Source organism: Platalea leucorodia, assembly GCF_965183815.1.
Source record: "Platalea leucorodia genome assembly, chromosome: 3".
Taxonomy (NCBI): domain Eukaryota; kingdom Metazoa; phylum Chordata; class Aves; order Pelecaniformes; family Threskiornithidae; genus Platalea; species Platalea leucorodia.
Window position 1 is genome coordinate 98,166,796 of NC_138825.1, and position 22,631 is coordinate 98,189,426.

At 37.0% G+C, this 22,631-nt stretch overlaps 1 protein-coding gene across 1 annotated transcript in view; it reads left to right on the plus strand.

Moving 5' to 3' along the window:
- Nucleotides 1–22,631, plus strand: part of EYS (eyes shut homolog) — a gene marked incomplete at its 5' end in the record, with an annotated part of 904,266 nt that overhangs the window by 407,205 nt on the left and 474,430 nt on the right. The window contains one exon of the mRNA XM_082305491.1: nt 13,211–13,410. Coding sequence (XP_082161617.1) covers nt 13,211–13,410 — 200 coding nt within the window. The remainder of the gene's footprint in view (nt 1–13,210; nt 13,411–22,631) is intronic.

The following is a 22,631-nucleotide window of genomic DNA, read 5'->3' on the forward strand; positions in this document are numbered from 1 at the left end:
TATATTATATATAAAACTCCCTAGACATACTTGGATTTTTTTGATTTTTTTCAGCCTGGATTTTTTCATCCTCTACATGTATTGCAATATCATTTGCAAGAAAATACACTTCAAGACTTTCTCAGGTTATATATTTTATGTATTTCTAGATATACCGTATAACTTTCACGTATCTCATATGGTGTGTGGATGTTGGAACTTCCCTATCTACTACAGTTTTCATTGCTTTATCATTTATAGATTTCATTCAAGAAAGAGTAAGAGGAAAAAATTAGTTTAGTTAGTTAATTAGTTAGTGAATTAGTTACAATACACATGATTTCCTTTGACGTTTGCATCTTCTTGAAATTGTAAGATGAATGTATGTAACTGAAAATTGATCTTTTCTCTCTGATATAGGTAAACATAGATTGCTAATATGGTCAGCAGAATATTAGTAATAGTCATTATTTCATACTTATTTTGGCTTTTTTTTGGCTGTGACTGATGAGAAGTCATTGGCAATTGTGCTTTTCCTGTGCTCAGCTAAGGCTGTCTTAATGCTGTCAAAAAGGAAGCAAAAAGTGTTTTGAGTCTTTACACGGGAGGATATTCAGCTTGTTTGTGCTTCTGCTTGTATCTGATAGGAAACTGTGATCATACAGCATCTTAGAATTATTTTGTCTGGTTTTACTGATCTTTTCTCTCTGTTTTCATAGAAGACAAAAACAAGCGGGAAATCAGGAAAGCCAATTAACTTTCTGTGCAAAGGCACCACAGCTGATGCACCTGTGGAGTCAGAGAACAATATTCTGCTAGTCCAAACAAATAAGCCATTATTCACCAGGACTTGCCAGATTGTACAAAAGACATGAGACTTGGCAGCCATATAATTATCTGCGATTTGATTGGGAAGAACAATAGGATTCAGCTTGCCTAACTTGAGGTGTCTTTGAAAGCTAGTTGTCTTTGCACTTATAGTCAGTGAAATGCGGTGAATATTCAGGGAGATCTGTAGAGCTGTTCGACTGATATTGAAATGGACACCTGCATTTCATTAGTGAGTCTAGACTCCACTGACCACGATGACTGGGTCTTAATGGGCTATAATAGGTAAGCCAGAGAGTTGAATCCCCTCACCAGAATTCTCTCCGTATATGTGTAGCATATACGTGTGTGGCAAACATTGGTGAACGTACAAAGAGCCTCACAGGAGCTGGATGCTCTTGTTTGTGCATGTGTGGGACTTCTTCACGCTCAGGTATTTTTTTACCTATTGCTGACTTGTTTAAAGAGGGTTGAGTAAGATAAGTAGTTTCTTCAAAGAAGCTAAGCTAATGTAAACTTCCAAAAAGTAATGTAGTTCATGCTCAAGATGCAGATAGGTAAATCTAAGAGTGGGAGGAGAGGGAGATAGCCACTTCATTCTGCAAAGCACAACATGTGTGATTACCCACCTGTGGGACAATTTCTGTGTGTGTAACACTGCAAGGACCTGCTGGCCCTGAGGTACTAATCTTATTTTAAGTAAGAGTGACTGAATTGGAGATTCTATTAAATGGAGAAGTAAGAGAAAAATAGAGATTAGAAACTGGAGAAGTAATGAATGAGAGCTACAAGAATGTTGCAGAGGAGTTTCACCTCTGAAGTGGTAAGCTCTCTGCTTCTAGAGAGTACGGAAGTCTTGGGGAGGAGGACATCCCACTGATAGGCATATTTCTGATCTCTTACATAAGAAAAGCTTATTAACTGATATCACAGTATGCTCTTGCATCAAGGATTCTCCAGCAACAGAGAGTATCTTAAAAAACAGGACTATTCAATTACTGGGTGCATAGGTAACTGGGTTTATGACATCAAAGAAGCCTTGGATACAAAATAATCTGCTTTGCATCTGGAAAGGTAGTGGATCTCACAATATCTCTAGAGACATTACTTCAGTGTACTGGAAAGGAACTGATAATTGTGACCTGTGTTGATAACCAGTAATGGAGGAAAGTGTAGGAGGGGTGTTCTTAAGGGTATAAATTCAGGCTGGGCAGGAAACTGAAGTCTAGGACATGCATTTAGCTTTCTTTGAAAGACTGCCAGTTCCATATGAGACCTGAGAGGCAGACAGAGATTCAGCCCCAGTACATGAGTAATGTGCTGGTATAGACCAAAGCAATTCAAATGCAGTTGAAAATGAAAAACCTTTTGAAATTGAAGGAACCTGTACAAGAATGGATTGTACCTTTATCATCGTGGAACCAGGCTATTGAATGAAAATCAAAATGGTTGTAGGGGAATATTTAGACTACTTGCTTGTGAGATGCTGACAAGTATAGAAGTGCATGATTTAAGAATGACAGAACTTAAAATTTGAACATGACTGATGTTCAGCGTGCCTCTGAAAAGACCAGCCTCTGGCTCAAGAGGTGTTAATGACAGAGATGATGTCTATTAGTGACTGTAATACAGCTAGGTTTATGACTGTGGCATGAGAGAGCATGCCAAATACATCCAGCAGACGGACACTGAATGTCAGGAAACGAAACTATGTAAAAATGAGGAGCGTTGTCAAGTAACTTAAGAGGAGCAAGCCAAAACCACAAGAAACTTAGAAGCAGAGTAGGGGCTATTAAACAAATAATATGTTAAAAGCCCAGGTAAAATGTGTGCCACAATTCAAGAACACAGAGTGGCCCAAAGCCCCTGAATGACTTAAGGAGGAAACAAGGCTGTCACGAGGCAAAATTGGCATTTTAACAAATGGAAAGCTTGCCCACGTAGGAAGAAGAGAAAAGTCTATGAAACACATTAGTTCAAATGTTGGCAGGAAGGTCAAAAAGCTAAAACACAAATTGAAAAGTACCTTGTAAAGGATACTCTTAACTTGTAAAAAGCTCTTCACATCTATCAAAACCAAGAGGCCAGGTAGGGAACTGGTGAGATTACTTGATGGCTAAAGTGTAAACTGGGCACTCAGACAGGGTAAGGTCATAGCAAGAGAAGCTCAGTGAATTCTTTGCATTTGAGGAATGCCAGAAGGACCTCACAAAATGGAGAGAGTGAAAAGGTGGCAGATAAGCTTCAGTGTAAGATAATGTATCTAGGGAAAAATAGCCTAATACTGACCTACAGCTGAATTCAGAACTGTCAGTTACAACTCAGGAAAGAAGACTTGGAGCAATCATTGACAGTTCTCTGAAATCATTTCAATGTGTAGTCACAATTAAGCATAGCAAAAAAACCGCTGGGCATGATCAGGAAGGGTACGAGGAACAAGACAGAGGGTGTGACTTCACTGCTACATAAAACCGAAGTGGGCTCACATATTGAGTACTGTGCAGAGTTCTGGACCTTGCATCTCGAGGATGTAGTAGAGTTAGAGAAGCTACAGAGGGCAACAAAAATGATATGAATAGTTGCTGTATAAGGAGAGATTCAAATGGCTGAAACTATTCTGTTTGAAGAGGAGAAAGCTGAGGGGAATGTAATTAAGGCTTAGAAAACTATGACAGTGGTAGGTAGATAAACTTAAATGGAAAACTTCTTCACCAAATTCTGTAGTAAAAGAATTGGGGGGACATGATGAAAATAGTTGGAGAAACATTTGAAAGAAATAAAAGTACTTTCTTTCACAGGAAGCAGAGAACCTCTGGAACTTGCTGCCACAGAAGGCTGGGGAGGCAGGTGATCTCTTAACTATGTTCAGAAAAATGAGGCAAGTCATGGACAACAGGTCCATAAATGAATGATAAATGAACCAGTCAGGGAAGTATTGTTTATCATGGCTGATTAGACAGTTCTGCTTGCTGGGAGGATGCATGGGACATAGACTGTAGAAAGTGGCAAAGTTCACATGATTTTCCTAAAGTGGTTTTCTCTCTGCCACTGTTATAGACAGAATACTGGGCTAAATGGAGCACTAGTCTAATCCAGCATGTTCCTGCTCTGTATTGTTGTCTAAAAAATAGGTTTATTTTTATTATTTTTCTCTTCTCCTTGTGTCCATAATCCAGAATTTCAAAGCAAAATATTTTGGTCATTTTGAACTCATTTTGAATTGGATGATATTGGGTAAAACCGACATTCTGGAATATGGAAATAAGTTTTCCCAGTTCATTCCACAAAATGTTGTATGTATGTTTAATCCACCAAATGAAAAAGCTTTGGGAAGTTAGTAATTAAACAATATGAATATGTGATAATACTAACAAATAATTTACAGAAAAAATAGAGTAATAATTTTACTGATTAAAAAAAGTACACTTTGTTTATAATTTTGTTAAACATAAAATAGAAATAGGCATCTGTAGCATTCATCTCAATTCTTAATGTAAATCTCAGACTTTTACATGGTAGCAATACTATTGAGATTTATCCCAAAGTAAGAGTGCACTTGAGACTCCTATGTGAAAGGAAAAGTCCATAACTTAGTGAACCACACAGTTTAAACAGTGCTATTTTAGCAAAGGAAACCTGGGCCTTTTGGTCTCTTAATAGCAGTCATAATTATATCAGATGGTTGCACTCATGATAAATAAATTAAACTGTGGTAAAATATCTTTCAAAGGAACTGAAATGCACACATACAGTTTCCCACTAATGCACTGAACCGTGGCTATTTTGCATAAATATGAAATCATATTAAAACATTAAATTGTACATTTCCTGTGAAGTAATACTGTAAATTTAGACTTTTTTTTTTGAAATGTAGATTCAGGGTGCATTACAAAACATATGTATACCATATTTTGTACATACAAAACCTTGCTTAACACATGAATTAGTTTCTAAAACATTTATTACAGCACTGGTTTCCTTTCTGCCTACTTTTTTTTTTTTTATTCTATTCCAAACCCTTAACCACATGGCTCTTATTTGTCACAAAAACCTCCACTCTTGACCTGAGAATAATTTTGCCTTCAGTCCTATCATTAAATGACTGGAAACATGACTTCTGAAAGCATGTTTCTTTTCTGGTGCAGTATCTATCTTTGAATTCCTTTCTTATATCTTTCTTTTCAACTCCATCAAATTCAAGTTTTAAAGCTCTGTTTGGTTCTACCTTCTACATGTCAGTGACTTCCAGCTGGAATCCATTTTTTTCACAAATACCGGGATGCTTGCTTCCACTCCCTGAACTGATGTTTGAAGCCACTACCTTTTTCTGCTTCAAGTCTTCCCTTACAGTTACTCACTTCATAGTTGTCTGCAAAGAAATCAAACAAGAAATGGTACTTGGGGCTTTAAGTCATAAGTACTCACAGGAAATCAGACCGTATAATGCACCACATACCTACAAGTGTGTCAAAAGGTAGATTTGTAAATAACTTATGTACATTTCCGGTAGACTCTTTTTCCCCTCATAGTGGATTTGTATGAGTTATTTATGTTCAGAATTAGTCTGCTTTATAATTACCTTTTTTGATATAAAGCAAAACTTCACTTAAATAAAAATACATCTAGCATCACAATTCTTTTTGCCTTGCATCTCTTTTATAGAAATAGATTTTGAAGAGTTGTTGGAAATATTTTTTTATTTCTGATCAGAGTTTCCAAGGAGGTCTAATGAAAAATAGTGCTTTCTGTAGGAAAAGGGAAAAAAAAATCCTATCTTCTAAAATGCACTTCCAGATTTTGTTTAAAGAAACAGAGTTGAACTTACACATTGTTTTGAAAAATAGTGGATTTTCACTTTTTGTTAATTTGCTAAAATGTGTCCCTTCATAATTGTTTCAAGCTATGGATTGTGACTATGGAAATGATACAGCGTGATATGTAGAAAGTTGGAATTTCTTAGGCAGGTTGACCTCACTTACAAAGACAGATGTCAGTCTGGACCCACAGGTTTGGATAAGGGAGCAATATGCCTTGAGCAAAGTGCTGTGCCTTTCTAGGTCAGTTGCTAGAGTCCAGATTTCAGAACAATTTCCTGCCAGCAGAACTGGTGGACTGTGCCATGCCAGGTGGGCTCTCTTAAGGGACAGTCATCCCTTTCCTGGTACAAACACGATTTACTACACCATGACATTCAGAGAACAAAAAATAATAAATTATTGTGTTCGAGTAAATGTAGTGGATCTTGGTTTGCATTTTTGAACTAAGTATTGTTAACCTAGAAATTTTAATATTCTTTCACTTTTTTGCCTTGACTTTTAAATTGTCTTGCTATGCTAAGAAAATCAATGAAGACTTTTATGTACCGTAACAATAATTTAGTAAAAATAAAGCCAGAAAATCACCATTCTGTTCTCCTGTCAGAAGTGTGTATATTCCTTTCATTTACAGCCCCATGGAAACTGATACTTGTATTTAACTTTATGTTTGCCTAAAGCATATGTTTTAGAGATATATCCAGTCTTTATTTAAAAACCTAAGGAGGTAGAAGACCAGCTACTTTTGACAGTCTTACAGTGGCTAACTCTAAGTAGTAAAGTTGGACCTTATCTCTAGCTGGATATGTCTAGATTTGGGAATCCAGGTAGTCGTTTTTGTACTGATTTTCTCTGGGAGTTAAAATACTTATTAATGTGTAATACTTCTTGTGAAAATAACTGCACTGCCATTATCTCCCTCTGTTTTCTTAGTGATAAACCAAACCTAAGAACACTCACAGAGCCATCAAGACTTCTGGAACTTCTTATAGCAAAGAACTCTCACTGGTTATTGATCTTAATAGCTAGAAACAGACCTGTACTCCATGAATTTGTCTAATAGCTTTTAAGCCATATATATTATGTTTCCAGCAGTATCATGAAATTGAGATACATGATGTAATAATGTTTTTGACAAAAAATCTGTTCTAAAAATTCTGTTAAGTGTTATTTTCCTTAGACTTAGCTTACTGTAAAGCATTTTATCTAAATCATTTTATATTCTCAGTTTTTTTGACATCCTTTGTAAAAATCAGATTTTAGAACTTGGCACAATATTTCAGTTTCCCCTAGCCACAAAAAGACGAATAATCACCTGTCTAAGTGTAAGTCACAGTTCCCCTCTCTGAAGACTTAAGGATAGCATTAGCAATTTTTTCCGTAGCTTTGCAATGGGAGTTCATGTTGATAGCTTGTCCATTATAACTTTCAGATTTTTTCCAAGGTCATTGCCTGTTAACAACACATAAACTCAAAGGATTCCTTGTTAGATCAAAATGGGAAAAGTGTATGCTTTACAGAAAAAAAGACTTGGGGGTGGGGGGGGAGCCTACTGCAAGGGGGAGCTCTACTGCTTTACTATAAGGAGACCTGAGATAAGAAAACACAAAGATACTTGGATGAGAATAAAGTGTGACAGATTGGCGAAGTGAAAAGTTGGTAAAAACTCTATACAAATAATTACAATTGTGTAATTCTGTTTTGTTAAATCATTTCATTTATTTATAAGGGAGCTTATTGAAGCTGTTTTAAAAGATGAGCTGGGAAGGAGAGTATCGGTATGCTGTAAAGTGTGAGCACTGGGCATCATTTACAGATGTGATGATGTTTGAAGAATGAGCAGAGCACCCTGATTGAAGTTAATAAGGGGCACTTTTTTTTTTGTGTGTGATTGTGAAAGAAACAAATCCCTTTAGAGCGGGAAGAACCTGACAAGATGAGGCCTGAGCAGCAGCTCTTCTGGCTGCCTGGTTTCCTTAGAGATGGATGGCTGCAGCCCTGATTTGACTGAAGCTGCCTGTGAAGGGAACAAACGAGAAAACAGAAAGGGAAAAGACAGAGGGCAGTTACGGCCACAGGAAAAGCTAGGCAATACAGCTCAGTTTGGACAGGTTACTTGATCAGATATGACAGAAAAAAAAAAAAAAGTTTTACAGCCTATTAATAAAAAGAGGTGTGGTGAGTTAACTTTGCCAGATGCCCACCCAGCCACTCTTGCACTCCCCCTCCTCATCAGGATGGGGGAGGAAGTAAGAAGAAAAGCTTGTGGTCAAGATAAGGACAGGGAGATTGGTCATGGTCACCAATTACCGTCACAGGCAAAACAGACTTAACTTGGAGAAGATTAATTTACCATCAATGAAAAACTAAAACATTTTTCTCCCAATCTGCCAGAAAACATGCCTCTGTGTGGGCTCCTCTCCACAGGCTGCAGCTCCTGCCAGGAGCCTGGTCCTGTGTTGGCTGTCCATGGGCTGCAGCTTAATTTGGGGGACATCCGCCTATTGTGGTGTGCTCTTCACACACGTGGCGGTGTGGATATCTGCTCCACTGTGGTCCTCCGTGGGCTGGAGGCGGCTAATCCCCTTCACCATGGTCTTCTCCAGGGGCTTCAGGGGAATCTTCAGTGGAGATTGCCTCAAGCACCACCTCCCCCTCCTTCTCTGACCTTTGTGTCTGCAGGGCTGTTTTTCACACTTTGTCCTCACTCCTCTCTCTCATGCTTTGCTGCACAGTGTTTTTTACTCTTTCTTAAATAAGCTTTCCCAGAGGCGGCACCACCGTGGCTGTGGGGCTCAGCCGTGCCCTGCGGCGGTTTGGTTGGAACCGGCTGTGTCCGGCATGGGGCAGCCCTGGCCTCTCCTCACAGAGGCTGCCCTGCAGCCCCCCCGCCTCTAAACAAAACCTTGCCACATAGAACTACCTTAACAGGACTGCACCAGAGAGATACCTGAATTACCTCAATTTCTTTTCTTAAAGGAAGCAATCTGCAAGGCCTGGGATAGTGTGCTACTGCTTGGGCAAGAGTGCAGTAGGCCTGTGAGGCAAGGCTGATGATTGTGAATTTGGAGAAGTTCACACACACAGCCCGTACGCTGCTGCAGCAACAGGAAAGCCTTCTGCCTCCTGTTCACACCCTGAGTGATTTTCTGTGTTCTCAGAGGAGACTAAAACTGAAAGTGTTTCTTGAAAGAAATAAAGAATTCTGAAAGAATGATACAAAAAGAGTACTCTCTGTTTCCAGAAAGTCCTGAGGAATCAAATAAAAAAGTCAGAGACAAAAGCTGTCCTGCTACTGCTCCTCAGTCTTTCAGTTACGACTGCTCAGTGGTACCTGGAGATCTCAGCACTTTCTCTGCTTTCTAAATGGAATATTTTTGCTGAGAACTCCTACAAGGAACTGAAAGTATTTTTGTGACTTTTGGGGGGAGTTTCAGTTTGGTATTTTGTTCTTTGTGTGGGTTTTTTTGTTTTCTTTTAATCATTCATTGCTAGCAAGTTGTTGGTAGAAGTTACAGAAAGGCATAATAGGAATAAATGTTGCAATGAAGTACTTGCTCTATGCACGTAGATTTCATCTTGGAGTAAGTGACACTGCATGTAGATGTATGGGCAGTTCTGTTCAGGAACCACTAGCTGCATTAACTACTCCTGATACTAGTGCATTCATACTTACTTCCTCGTCTTCCATCGAAACTTTTTCACGTGTTTCTTGTCAGATATCAATATTAAAATTATAAAGGACCACCTATGAGACCCTTTTATGCTGCCAGTGCATTCAGTCACCTTGCAAATACCCTATCTGTCAAAAGGAAATACTGATTTCTGCCTGCTGTGTTGAATACACTGGCATCCACTGTGGCATTTGGAATCTTAAGGCTTAAGGAATCTTAATGGTTACCTCCTTCTCACTATTACTGCACAAGGCTGTTTAAAACACACATGATGTCACCGTAAGAAAGGATGAATTTCTGCAGACAGTTGCTCCTGCTTCCACAAGCATTAGTAGTTCAAGTTAAAATATATTTAGAAAACAACTTTCTAAAAAGCCTTATCAAGAGGGCTTGTGCAGAAAATGACTATGCATTCTTACTTCTTAAATACAGATTCCTTTTCAACCTATCCTATTCTTATTTTTTTTGTATCTAGCTAGATTTTAAAAGTTTCAGTGAGACGTCGATGATTTCTGTCTTTTCCTTCTAAGTGTCAGTGCTGACTTAAGAACTTCGCATGTCCCCATCTTCAAATAGTTCTCCCCTCCACAATACTTTCTGAGTTATACCTGCGTAACTGATTATGGGTCACGTGCTGAGAAACAAATTAGAAAACTGGCTTTTGAAAAACATCGAAAAAAGGTTTATTTGGTCAGGTTTTGTTATTGTTATTTTGTTGTTCTGTTTTGGGGTTTTAACAAGTGTTTTATTCTGACTCAACTGAGAAGACAATGCAGCATTATTTGCGGTGAGGAAATAGCAGGGAACAGAGGAAGAAATTAAGAACATAATAAGCCAGAACAGCACCTGAAACATTCATAATCTAAAACCACTGGCAATTCCTGAAAAAGTTTATTCCCCTTTGATTTCACTAGGAAATGGAAGTCAAATTACTCTTGGGCTTCAGACCTGGATTGCTGATCAAGATCAGAGCATACATTTCTGTTCTGTAACATAACCTGCAGATTTTTAGTTGCCGTAAAGGTGCCAACTTTACGAATACTATCAGTGTTTGAGTGTATAATGATGGTAACAGAGCTTCCCTTTTGCTCACAACACTGTATACCTCTTTTCCCCAGAAATGGGATTGAGGAGAGGAAAGAGGAAAATGAAACAGAGAAACTGGCCTCATGATAAGTGAGGTATTGCAAAATAGGTTTCTTTTCTGCTACTGGCAAACATTGGATTCTCATGGCAGACATTGCAGTCACCTGTATTTATCTGCAGATGAACAGCATTCAGTCTATTAGCTTGAGTTTTCTGTCACCATTTAAACTTGATATTTATTCTCTGTATCTGCCAACCAATTATTGTAAATTTCTAAGGGACCGAGCCTGTGCTGCTCTCACTGACTGCAGGAGTGGTAGTGATATTTGTTTGTTATACTCAAACAGGTTATTTGTAAAATTTTGGGAGGATTACTGTAAGATCAAGGCATTGTCTTTGAAGTTTAAAAATTATGCATTTAGTAAAGGTTAATAAAACCATTGAAAATAAGAAGGTACAAAATGAAGTAGAAATAAGTGAGCAATTGTGGCACTTTTGTGTATCGACAAATTTATGTTTTGGAAAAACTAAAATGACCCATCTTTGTGAATATTATTTTGGTAATTTTCAGGTTTCTTAGTTAACTATTCCAAGGCAATTTTCCTTTGACAGGATCTGGTAACTTCTAGGCGAGAAAAGGTTAAAGGAGGTCTTATTAGGTTGGGAACTGGGCACCTGAGGTGCCCAAGAAAGTCTTTTTCCCCGACTGTACTGGAGAAGAGGGAGTATTTCTAGGACTGTGAGTCCCTGCAACTGTTACTCTGATTTGGGAACTGTCTGGTTAGGGGTCACAGTTAAGATCCAATCTCCCATTAAAAAAAGGAAGACAAAACTGAAATAGCATTCGTGGTTAGGTGAGCTTGTCTTCAGGGAATCAGGGTGCTTGGGAATTTTCTGTAGAGCCAGCTATTCCCTGGTGTCAAGCCGTAAACTCAGTCCCTGACAGGATCTAAGATAGGCAGGACTTGGTCATAGCTGTGTTGCAAATTCAGTTTGCCATCTAACGTCCTTGTTCTTTTAGACTACAAATTACAGCATTTGGTGGTGGTGTGGTAGCTCACCTACCTTGGTGTAAAGTTATTATTTGTGGCATTTTAACCGTAGCTGTGTGTCTGTTTACTGAAGCAGTTTTCTTGCCTGAGTTAAGAACAGGGCAGACTGGCACTTCTCTGGTAACAGAGTGTACGCCAGCTTTTTGCAAGTTCAGTGATGAACTTTTAACTGCAGTGCACCAAAATACACTGGAAAGTGGTAGATGTTATTTCTTTCCTACAAATTGTCTGGTTTTTTATGTTACTGTAAAAACTAATTAGCAGTTTTGTAAAATTTTACAAGAAAAATACATTCCATAGAAGAAAATAAAAAGGTTTTACATTGTTTGCAACTTGCTATGACTGTGATGGCATATTGAGCCAAAACTGTGAACATTTGTCCGAGCTTGGAACTTACCCTTAGTTACTTTGATGATTTTGATATTTTTTTGAATTTTAACTTTTAAATTATAATTAGGTAAAAATATGGTCCATTAATTGACAGATTTTTAATTTATTCTGCTAATGAGCAAAGCCGTAAAACCGGAAGTAGTAGAGAGGGATACAAGTGAATACAGATTCAGAAGACTAGACAAGAGAAGTTACTGGAATGGAAAAAAAAAAAAAACAAAACAAAACAGAAAGTTGGAACTGTGACCTGAGATTTTTTTATAAACAAACCAAAGAAGACTTACATTTGCCAACAACAAGTGTAATTAATATAGCAAAAGGCTACTTCTAGAACCTAGACACAGGATTTTTGGCAGTCTGTAGAACTATCCCCATCTTCCTGTGGGATGTATAATTCAATTAGTTTAGTAATGCTCACTAATAAATCATCCTATATACACCCAGCTGGAGAGCTTGTAGGAAAGTAAGTTGTTTTCTCACAATTCCCCATGGATATCTGAATTTACATTCTGTCAAAGCAACTGTAGTACCTGCAGGAAATCTGAGTGCCCTTGGATATCCTTAAAGAATTAAACCTTCTAAAGTTATAGGAGTGTGAGAATAAATTTAAAATACTGGATTTATCTAGACTATTTGGGCGGTGGCAGCAGCAAAATAAAACTCCTCTGGGATATAGGCAAAAACTAGGTTTCTGTGCTTAAGGGCAAACCCACATTTTTGCACTGGCGATTGCCCTGACTAAACTCTCCTGTAACTCTGGAGAAACATTAATTTGCTGCTACTTTGCATGGTTTGAATTTGATGACTTTCACATTAGCTTTATCAGAGGGAATTGTTATTATGTGAACACGTAAACACGTCTACCTGTTTCTATTTGCAATGTTACGCATTAATTGATAATAAGAAAGCATTTATCAGGAAATACTGATAAAAGGCTTGTGTACGTTGGTTATATAACTAATTTTTTATTCTGTCCAGAGTTGTCCTACTAATGTGGCTTTTTTCACTGCAATAGGCCCTACTATAAAAACTTAGAAGGAATAATTACATAAACTATGGCTCAAAAACATGCTTTAAAATTTTAATAAAGGAATCATGAGTGGGAGGCACGTATTTATGGCTGTAAGACTGCTTATATAAAAATACATTTGCATTTCTTCAAGATTAATTAGTTGGAACAAGCATAGTTTCAAGACTGAGTATGAGTTGTAATGAAAGGATCTCTATATAAACAAAAATTGCCCCAAATTAGAGACAGACAATAAAAAAAGTCCAACACACTTTTTCTAATTTGCAGATTCAGCCTTTTGCACTTGCTGTTCATATGAATGAATAAATAAAGTGTTTTAAAGCTGTGTAGTCAATGCATTATTATTTCTCTCCTCAGGAATGTGAATCTGGTCCTTGCATTAACGGAGGTTCTTGTCACGATGCGGTCAATGCATTTGTTTGTACTTGCCTGAGTGGGTACACTGGCAGGTTTTGTGAAGTTGATGTTGATGTTTGCAGTGAGCCTACACTGAACTCAGTTCTTTGTTACAATGGAGGCGTATGTGTTGATGGACCTGGAAGAACTTTTCATTGCAGGTTAGTATGAATACTGTCATATAACTGCTTTAGTTAATACATATTGATTTGCTAAGATTTCAGGGCAGTGTTGTTACTATGTGCAGTATGTGAACTCAGTTTGATTTGATGCTCAAGCTAGTGCTCAAAAATACTGTTACCTTAAACCATTCACTGTTTAACATCAGGCCCTTTATCCGGAATCTTATCTTCTAGTGCTTTTCAGAATTATATGTGGAAACTTCTAACATAAACCGACCCTAAAAAATTTAAAATCATTATGTTTACAGATATGTATGTACTCCTGCGTTTTGTACTCAAAGAGAAAATTAATTTGCAATCATCAAATTTAGATGACAGTTTGTATAGTATGTGTGCACAGGCATAGATCCAAAGAAATTTCGTGTGATCCATCATCATCATTCTCTGGCTGTTTAAGGCTTCTGACTAAATAAATGTAATCTTATAGTTTATATACTTGTAATACAGAGAAACTCCTTTAAAATTCAGCTATTCTATAGATTGTATACATTATTCTCTACTATATGTAATAAATACATCAACTCACAATTATTAAGTCCCTAGTCAATTGCTACATTTGTAGAAATACTAAATACTAAGAAAATATTTTATAAACATACTTAAGAATGAAGCATAAATATCTTCCCCTGTACAATCATGTTTTCAATATCTGGATTTTGATTGATGGCCAAAATTGAAGCTTAAGGATAATAGTTTTATTAAAAAAAAAAAACACACCTGCTAATGTTAAGGCAAGAATGATCATTCTTAGTTGTGTGTGATGGTTTGATAGCTTTATAATGTACTGTAAGAAATGAAACTGATACAGGCCCTGGTAAAAAGTCTCGTTGAACTGCATGAGGTTTGCATAGGTCCATTCCTCAAGCCTGTCAAGATCCCTCTGGATGACATCCTTTCCCTCTAGTGTATCAAGTGCAGCTCTCAGCTTGGTGTCATCTGCAAATGTGGTGAGGGTGCTCTCAATCCCACTATGTCATTGATGAAGGTGTTGGTCCCATGATAACTCAAATATGTTATGGTTTAGCTTAAACCTCTCAATACATAGTAAAATAATTCACATTAGCTTACTTCTGCAGTGGGCTGCTACCTGCACAAAGACTATTTCTGTGGGTCAGATGTCTGGTAATTTGTTTAGCCCCTATTGTTTGATCACCAGTGTGAAAATTCAATCCTGTGCATTTTCCTATTTCTTCTTTCCTGGCTCGTGTTCAGTCTAGCCTCCTTTTTTCAAGCTTTGGGTGCTGCAGCATCCTTTCTTCTTTCACAAATGAATCTTCTGAATTAAATGAAATTACTTCTATTTCTCCTCTCTTCTGCTTGGGAACTTATGCCAGACGTTGTGAGGGTAGCTAACTTGCACCTGCTTCTGGGCCCAGCATTGGCCATCAGGAGGAGCTGCTCAATGAATCAAAATCAGGAAAACTGCAAACAATTAAAATCAGGATTTTTAGTGTTGCTAAGATCACAAAGGTTTTCATGAGTGATGTGAGACTACAGTAAGGTAAGTTGATGTGATATATGGTTGTGAGCCTGCAGAAAGAAGTGCCATACTTGATATAAATTTCTTCTGAGGGGGTCCGGGAAAAGGAGTTTTTTCAGCTGATTGATTGCCTCTTCTATGTTGATATGCTTCAGAAGACAAACATAACTCTCTTTCTTACCCTTCAGCAGCTGCTACCATTCCAAGTAATGTGTACAAGGTGAAAATAAGAGACATAAAAACATCATTAAGTTGGGTTTGCTCCTGTACTGTGAACATTATGATGTGAACACTCCTTCTTTTCCACCATGCCTTCCACTTGTTTTAAGCAGTCTGAACAAAACTCATGTACAGACTGGAGAATAGGACTGATATGGAGGATGTAAAAGCAGAGTAACTGAAAAATAAGGGAGGGAGAAATAGCTCCTACTCCAGCAAAACGCCACAAACATCCAAATGAATAAGGAGTCTTAATGCCTGTTACACACTCACTGTGGAATGGGCAGGAGGAAAGACAAAATCCTGTATCGTTTAGAGTCTCCCTATTTTGGGGATCTGGCTTGGGATGTTTGTATTATTGTGGCTGGTAAAACTGGAAATAGCAAGTAATGAAAAGTGTCCAGTAATGGGTAAGTGTCAGGCTGCCTTAACTGTGGGCAGCACTGCCAGCTTCAGCTATGGTGCATGCGATATTTTACCCAGTAGTGCAGTGAATGGAACTTTTCTTGAATTATGTGGGAATCAATTACATGAACAACGCTACAGGCTTCTTCCTGAAATGAATATGAAAAATACCCTTTGGGATAGCCCTTGAATTGTGTGTTATCTGAAATATTTTTCTGTCTTCAAACCCTTGGTTTAAAATTAAAACAACTCATTGGAAATGAGGGGGGTGCTGGGAGTTGTAATTCAGTTCTATCCTGGGCAGACTGCCACTGAGTCAGGGCTTCAGGAAACAGATTACCATCTGAAAGGATGCCCACCTACCTTGTTTTGTATTTTAGTCTTCTTAATTAAAAGAACTGGCTGTCACAACAACAAACACTATATAAATTAGCAAATTAATAATAAAGCTATCATTGGGCTCAGGGGGGCTTTCAGAAGACAATTCAGCCCAACCTACATATGGTTCATATAATGAGTATGTAATAGGAATTCTGAAGCCTTTTCATAGTATTTTCCAAGGATTTTAAGGAAGAAAAACTGTTCTACATAGAACGCTCAGATTTTTTTCATTATATTTAATCCACAGCTGGTTCTTCCTCACTTTTGCATCTTGTGGTCCCAGACCATTCGGTATGATGTTTGACTTGGGATTTGAAAAAGTAAAAATAACAGTAATTAAAAAAAATTCCTCCCTCCCCACTTATGCTTGCATTGAGCCTTTTTCAAATGTGCATTTCAGGTACTTCCTGCTGACTAGGTTCAGAAGTCATACTATCTTGAGAAGGATTATCTGTGCAGTGCTTTCAGTCTGATCAGGTGGAAACAATGTCAACAATCTTATGACAGGATTAAATCATGGATTATTCCTTGCCTTAGATTAAGTTGTTGAATATTATAGCTTCATTGTACTTTTTCAACACATTATAGCCCATTTCGGTTTTGCTATATTTTTGTTAGGGAAAACAGAGGTAATTTTTGATGTTATTCTGTCTTTCATCATCCACTCCAAGTAATTTTTTTTCAGAAATTACGTGTATTTAGTGGTATAAGACAACTTCGTTGGTCTTAAAGGAGAACTGGGCTTGTTTACCCTGGAGAAGAGGAGGCTGAGGGGAGACCTTATCGCTCTGTACAGCTACCTGAAAGGAGGCTGTAGCGAGGTGGGGGTCGGTCTCTTCTCCCAAATAACAAGCGATCGGACAAGAGGAAACGGCCTCAAGTTGCGCCAGGGGAGGTTTAGACTGGATATTAGGAAAAATTTCTTCACTGAAGGGGTTGTCAAGCATTGGAACAGACTGCTCAGGGAAGTAGTTGAGTCCCCATCCCTGGAGGTGTAGATGTGGTGCTTGAGGACATGGTTTAGTGGTGAACTTGGCAGTGCTAGGTTAATGGTTGGACTTGATGTTCTTAAGCGTCTTTTCCAACCTAAATGATTTTATGATTCTATGATTCAAATAAAGTGCAATTATTTAAAAATGTTAATTATGATATCTACCACTCATTCTTATTTTTCACTATGAACTGATTGTAATGAATGCAATGATACGTAATGAAGGGCTGGTTACTGCTGTTTATAATCTCACATGTACATGAGAAGAGGTTGAAGGACCTTTGATTCATATTTTACCAAGCATTCACTAGCATTGTAAAAGAATATAACCTTATAATTACTTGAATACTAAGTTAAAGGGGCAAATAATGTTGTCAAAGCAGTCATAGTAGTGTGTTGTATATATCAGCTAGTATCCTTGGAACATCTTGTCGAAATCTTTAAAATTTACCACTTTTGGACATCTTCATCTACATCAGGAGAAATTATGCTGGAAAAAATCTGAAATCTGTGTAATTTAGTCTGAGTTCTGACTTTCATAAGGATTATCCTTATGACTAGTATCCTTATTACTAGGGACTAGTATTACGATGGAATGCATCATATTAAACTGAATTCAAGTATTAATGAAAAGACATCCACAAAACCTGTGAACAGCTTAAATTTTTTTCTTTCTTTAGATTCTTCATGTGCCAGTTGGCACTTGGAAAAGCCTTTTGTTTTCTTCTTGTAACTATTTCTTCCCTTTTCTTTCTCTCAGTAAAATCAAATTGCTCTTGAAAAAATTTGCATTACATTCTTTTATATATTTTCTTTATTTAATGTTTTTCTTGCCACAGTTGGAGCACATGTACAACATGTAATTAAAACCCAAAGCTGTCCTACAATCTTATTCTTGTGCTGTTTAGGAAAAGCTGGTAAAAATAAACTAAGTATATTCGTATTCTTGTATTCTACTGATAAGGAAGCAAAGTTTAGATTTTAAAATATCTTGTTTCCAGTTCCCTTCTATTTTAATTTGCTTTATCTGTGTGAGCAAGGTGTTCCACTGGCACACCAGGCCTCATAAATAGCTAGGGCCTCTGCAGGGTTCCAGGAAGGGGATTAAAACAGTTCAAGAGTGGACATGCTGTATGAGCAGAAAACTGGAGTCTGAAAAACATACTACTCTCTAGCTCTGGCATGCAGACTGCACATAAGATAAGAAATCATAAAGTAGAATGGTTCGTCTTAGAGCATGTATAAGGTAAACAGTGTATTGCTGGTATGAAGCAGATATTTGGGGGTGGAGCCTAGGCGTGCAGAGTCTTATAGGGCAACCTAGGCAACTGTATCCCAAAAAGCTGCTATTTAATTCTGTCATGGTATGCAAAAGGAGTTAATCTGTATGATTTGTTAACTGAAAAGCTTAATTTAATTCAGCTGTGGATAGGCAGCTTGCAAGGTCTGACCGAAGTTGCAGAGTACACATTACACAGAGCTATGTATCTAAGTTTCTCAGAGCACTGATAAGCATGAGAAGAAAGTCATTTTATGATATGGAAGGAGTGGGTCCAATTCAGTGGAACATTTGAATCTCTTAAAACAAGCAAGTTGTAGAACAGTAAGTTCTCACTTTCGTATGTGCTGTGAATGCATACGCAGTATTCTGTTTCTTTCTCTGTCTCCTGTGTGAAAACAGATGCCCCTCCATTTAGATGTAGATAACAAGATGGGTTCTGCATGACTTGCTGATTTCTTAATCAACAGCAGTTAGTTCTTTACATTTAGTGAAGCATGAATATTTTAGGGTTTGCATTGTGTGTGTGTATTAGGTTACATGAAAATACAAGAATGGATGTACTGGTTCAAGCCAAGAACCATCTAACCCTGTATGCTATTTCCAACGGTGGCCATAAGCAGATCGCCAGGAAAGAATACGAAAAGTGCATGCATATTACTTGCCCTCCAGTACTCTCCTATGCTCCCTCAAATGGGTTTTCTTGAGTGTGTTGTGGTTTGTTCAGTACAAGTTAGTGAGCCTCTAAGTACTTAACAGTCTTCCCTTGAACCTATATAAACTTCTCTAAGGAGGGAGCTTTGACTAGGCAATCTCCGGAGGTCCCTGCCAACATTAGCTGTTCTGTGACAGTACCATTCAGAAAGCAGACCCACAGGTCCAGCCTGTTGCATGAAAGAATGCCTCCCTTTTTTTAATTTTAAGTACTTCTTAATTTTAAGTAATTTTAAGTGCTTCTGTGAGCTTTATTTCGTGTCCCCTAATTCTGGTATGGAAAAGGAGAATGAAAAGCTGATTCTGAGCCGTCCTTCCCTTGCTTTTGTGGGCCATTGCCATATTGTCCCATGTTCCTTCCTTTCCAGGCTAAAGATTTCTGGCTTTCCCAGTCCTTCCTCCTTCAGAAGCCTTCCCAAACTTCTGGTCATCCTTGTTGCTGTTTTTCAAGGCTTTTTAATTTCTATTTTGTCTTTACTGACACAAGGGGACAAGAAGTACACACAGTATCCAAGCTATGGGTCAATCTGTGATTTATACAGTGGCATAATGTTTTCTTTCTCCTTCTCTGTTCCTCCCATAATAAACAACTAGCGTTTCACTGATGCTGGGAGGAGAGGGAACACAGGTGTTTCAGTTTTATTCTTAAACTGGCTGATCACTGAGCTGTAGTTTCCATGGAGAATGGTTAAAGTTGGCGTACTAACATATTCGTATACCACTCCATATATAATTACTTTATCTATTAATATACATATAAATATATATATGCATAATTTTTCATTACATTGCACTTCTTTATTTAATCAAAATCCCATTCTTACTGTCAGAGCAATAAGGATAGGTAATTATGTTAATGACAATTTCTAACCATTTATTCCATTTTATAACGACAAGTGCTGGTGTCTCAGTGTGAAAAATACTAACTGTAATACTATCAAAAGAAATAGTATAATAAAAATGCATGTCATGTCCTGTATTTTTCTTACTTTCTGGATATATAGTAAAATTCCTTACTTACACATGTAACAAGCTTATAAGGAAAAAAAGAACAAGTACATTGTAGTCTTTATTTGCTACATGCTAATATAAAGGATGAATGTAATAAACTGCATATGCTAACTGGTACTCTTAACATATCTCTACACTTTCAACTAAGAACTGTAATCATAAAAACATTAATAAGTAATTCTTAAAAAGTAGTTCTCCAAGTGAATTATAGTTATGAATTATTTTAGAAATATTTTTAAAAAATCTTATTGAGAAGAAGCTTTGGTGCTTGTAGCTTGCATACTTTCTAATAAGTTTTGATTAATATGTGCCTTATTGCTCCCTTGTTTATTCAGATTGGATCAAATTGATATGTTGCTTGTTTTGTATGATATTGCATGAAAGGTAAAGGAATAGACCATAGCTGTAAAGAGGCAACACATCCATTTTGGAGAGGTTTCTCCTATACTAGCAAATTTACCAGAAGGTCAAGATCACAGGATTTGGAATGAGTATTTAAAACAAACAAGTAATGTGTCTAAAGATGTTTAATGTGTGCAATATGCCTGACGGAATAGCTGCTATAGCTGTCCCCCCTAGTGCTTCCGGGCAAAAGTAGAGAAAAAGTTATCATTCTGTCACTCACGTGGATATTTATATTGATATTCAAATATCAAACCATTTTAAATATCTACAGAGGCATTTTGCCAATTAAATAGCAAAATAGAAACAGGAAAAGTGGAAAATGGTAAGAAGCTGTAAAAGTGGAGCATGAAGAAAGGCGAGGCATTAAGAAACATATCCCAAACATGGCTACTGTTTTTTTTTAATAGATGCACGTTCAGTATTGTTGCACTTTACTAGTGATATTTACAATGGTAGTACTGCAACTAGCTAAAATTACTCACTCTCCTTACCATTTTAAAGTTCTAAAATTCAACAGTAAAGTACAATCTGCTAGAGAATTAACATTGTCTACAAGAATGCAGACAACAGTGTCTGGAAATGAGGTGCTAAAAACTAAAAGGAAAAAAACACACCCAAAAGCAAAACACAAATCTAGTACAAATCACCCAGCTGCCCAGAATAAAACCATTTTAAAGCTTGTATCTGAATGGCTATTGCCAATTGTTATATTCTGCTTTTTTAAGCAAACCTTTTAAAAATTCATTGCCTGAAAAGACACAAGATGCCTCTACCCTATGTAGGTATTGGTTTTGGGTTTTGTTTTTGTTTTTCTAGCTAAGTTGGTTTCTGACTTCCTGAAACAGAAGCCAAACAAGAATAGCTACTGGGAATCGCGTTCACATCCCCATTATACAAGAAGCAGTGACTGAACAGTTGGGAATGTGCCTATAACAGAACATTTCCATTTATTCTAGCCACACACAGAGAATATTTAATTCAACATTACCCAAAACATGCATGCCCAAATAAAATCCAACACCTGGAACAAGATTTAAAATCTCACAGTGCTTTAAGATGTAATGTGCTGCTTACTTATTCAGAATTCTATATGGAATACTAAAGCGTACTACACAAGTGATTCAAACACACATCACCTTTGATATTTTTGCTGTTGCTGTCTTCAAAATTTTGTGATATTTGTGGCATTCTTTTTTCTTTTTTTTTTCTAAAATATATATTCTGAGTGCAGGTACACAAATGGCACACGTAATGCTAACAGATTGTTGACAAAACCAGTAATAGACCTATCATAAAAGTTACAACATCATTTTAAAAAGATGATTTCTCTGTTTGGTTGTATTAAATTAACAAGTCATATAATGTGGTAGTTGAAAATGTTTAATATGTTATTGTTTAAAATCCTTTATTTACTGTTTGCATAGTTCCAATCTACTGGCATTTTGCAAACATAAGAAATGTTACTACCTTGTATTTTGAGTGACAGTCCACAGGTTAAAAAAAGGGCTGTGTTTCCTATGAAAACTGCTAGCTCTGACAGGAAGACACAGTTTACTAGAATCCTTGAGGGTATTTTTGAATAATTAAATGAATGTGCTCAATTTTTACAATACAAAATAGCCACAAGAAGTAAAAAAAAGCAAGGGAGAATACTATTTCTTATTTTATAAGAAATTTAGAGGTATTAGTGTTTCAAATTGTTTATAACAAAGGCTTTTTCTAAACTGCATTTGCTTGTCCATAAACTTTGGTCACATGGAGAATTTGAAGGACAGTATCTTCCAAGTCATTGTATGAAACAACAGAATTTCCACAGTTTTTGTTTGATTGATTGATTGATTGATTGTTTTTTAAAGGGCATTTATTGAAAAAGTTACAGTGTAACTTACAGCTATTTGGTTTTGTTATACCTTGCATGTAAAAAGCGAGAAAACAAAGTAGGTCTGAAAAAAAAAGAGACTTCACTGTAACTTTTTTTTTTTTTTTAGTACCAGCTGTTTCACATTGTCATTCAGATGTACAGATTGTTACTTTTCAGAGAAGGGCAAGGGCAAGGAGGGCATTATTCAGGTAAATTGCTCATTTTTGAAGCCCAGAATAATAATAAAAATTGTTTTTCCATCTAAGTTCAGCATTGAAAATGGACATTTCAGAATTAGTCTCCAGGGAAGCCATACAATTTTTGACAAGTGCATGTGTGTGCCAGTATGTGTGAATGTGGTTAGTTACTACCTTAGAATTTTACTCTATATTTATAAATAAGCATAAATAAGTCCATCTGACAGAGTAATAGTAGCAGGAAGATACTTTTTACT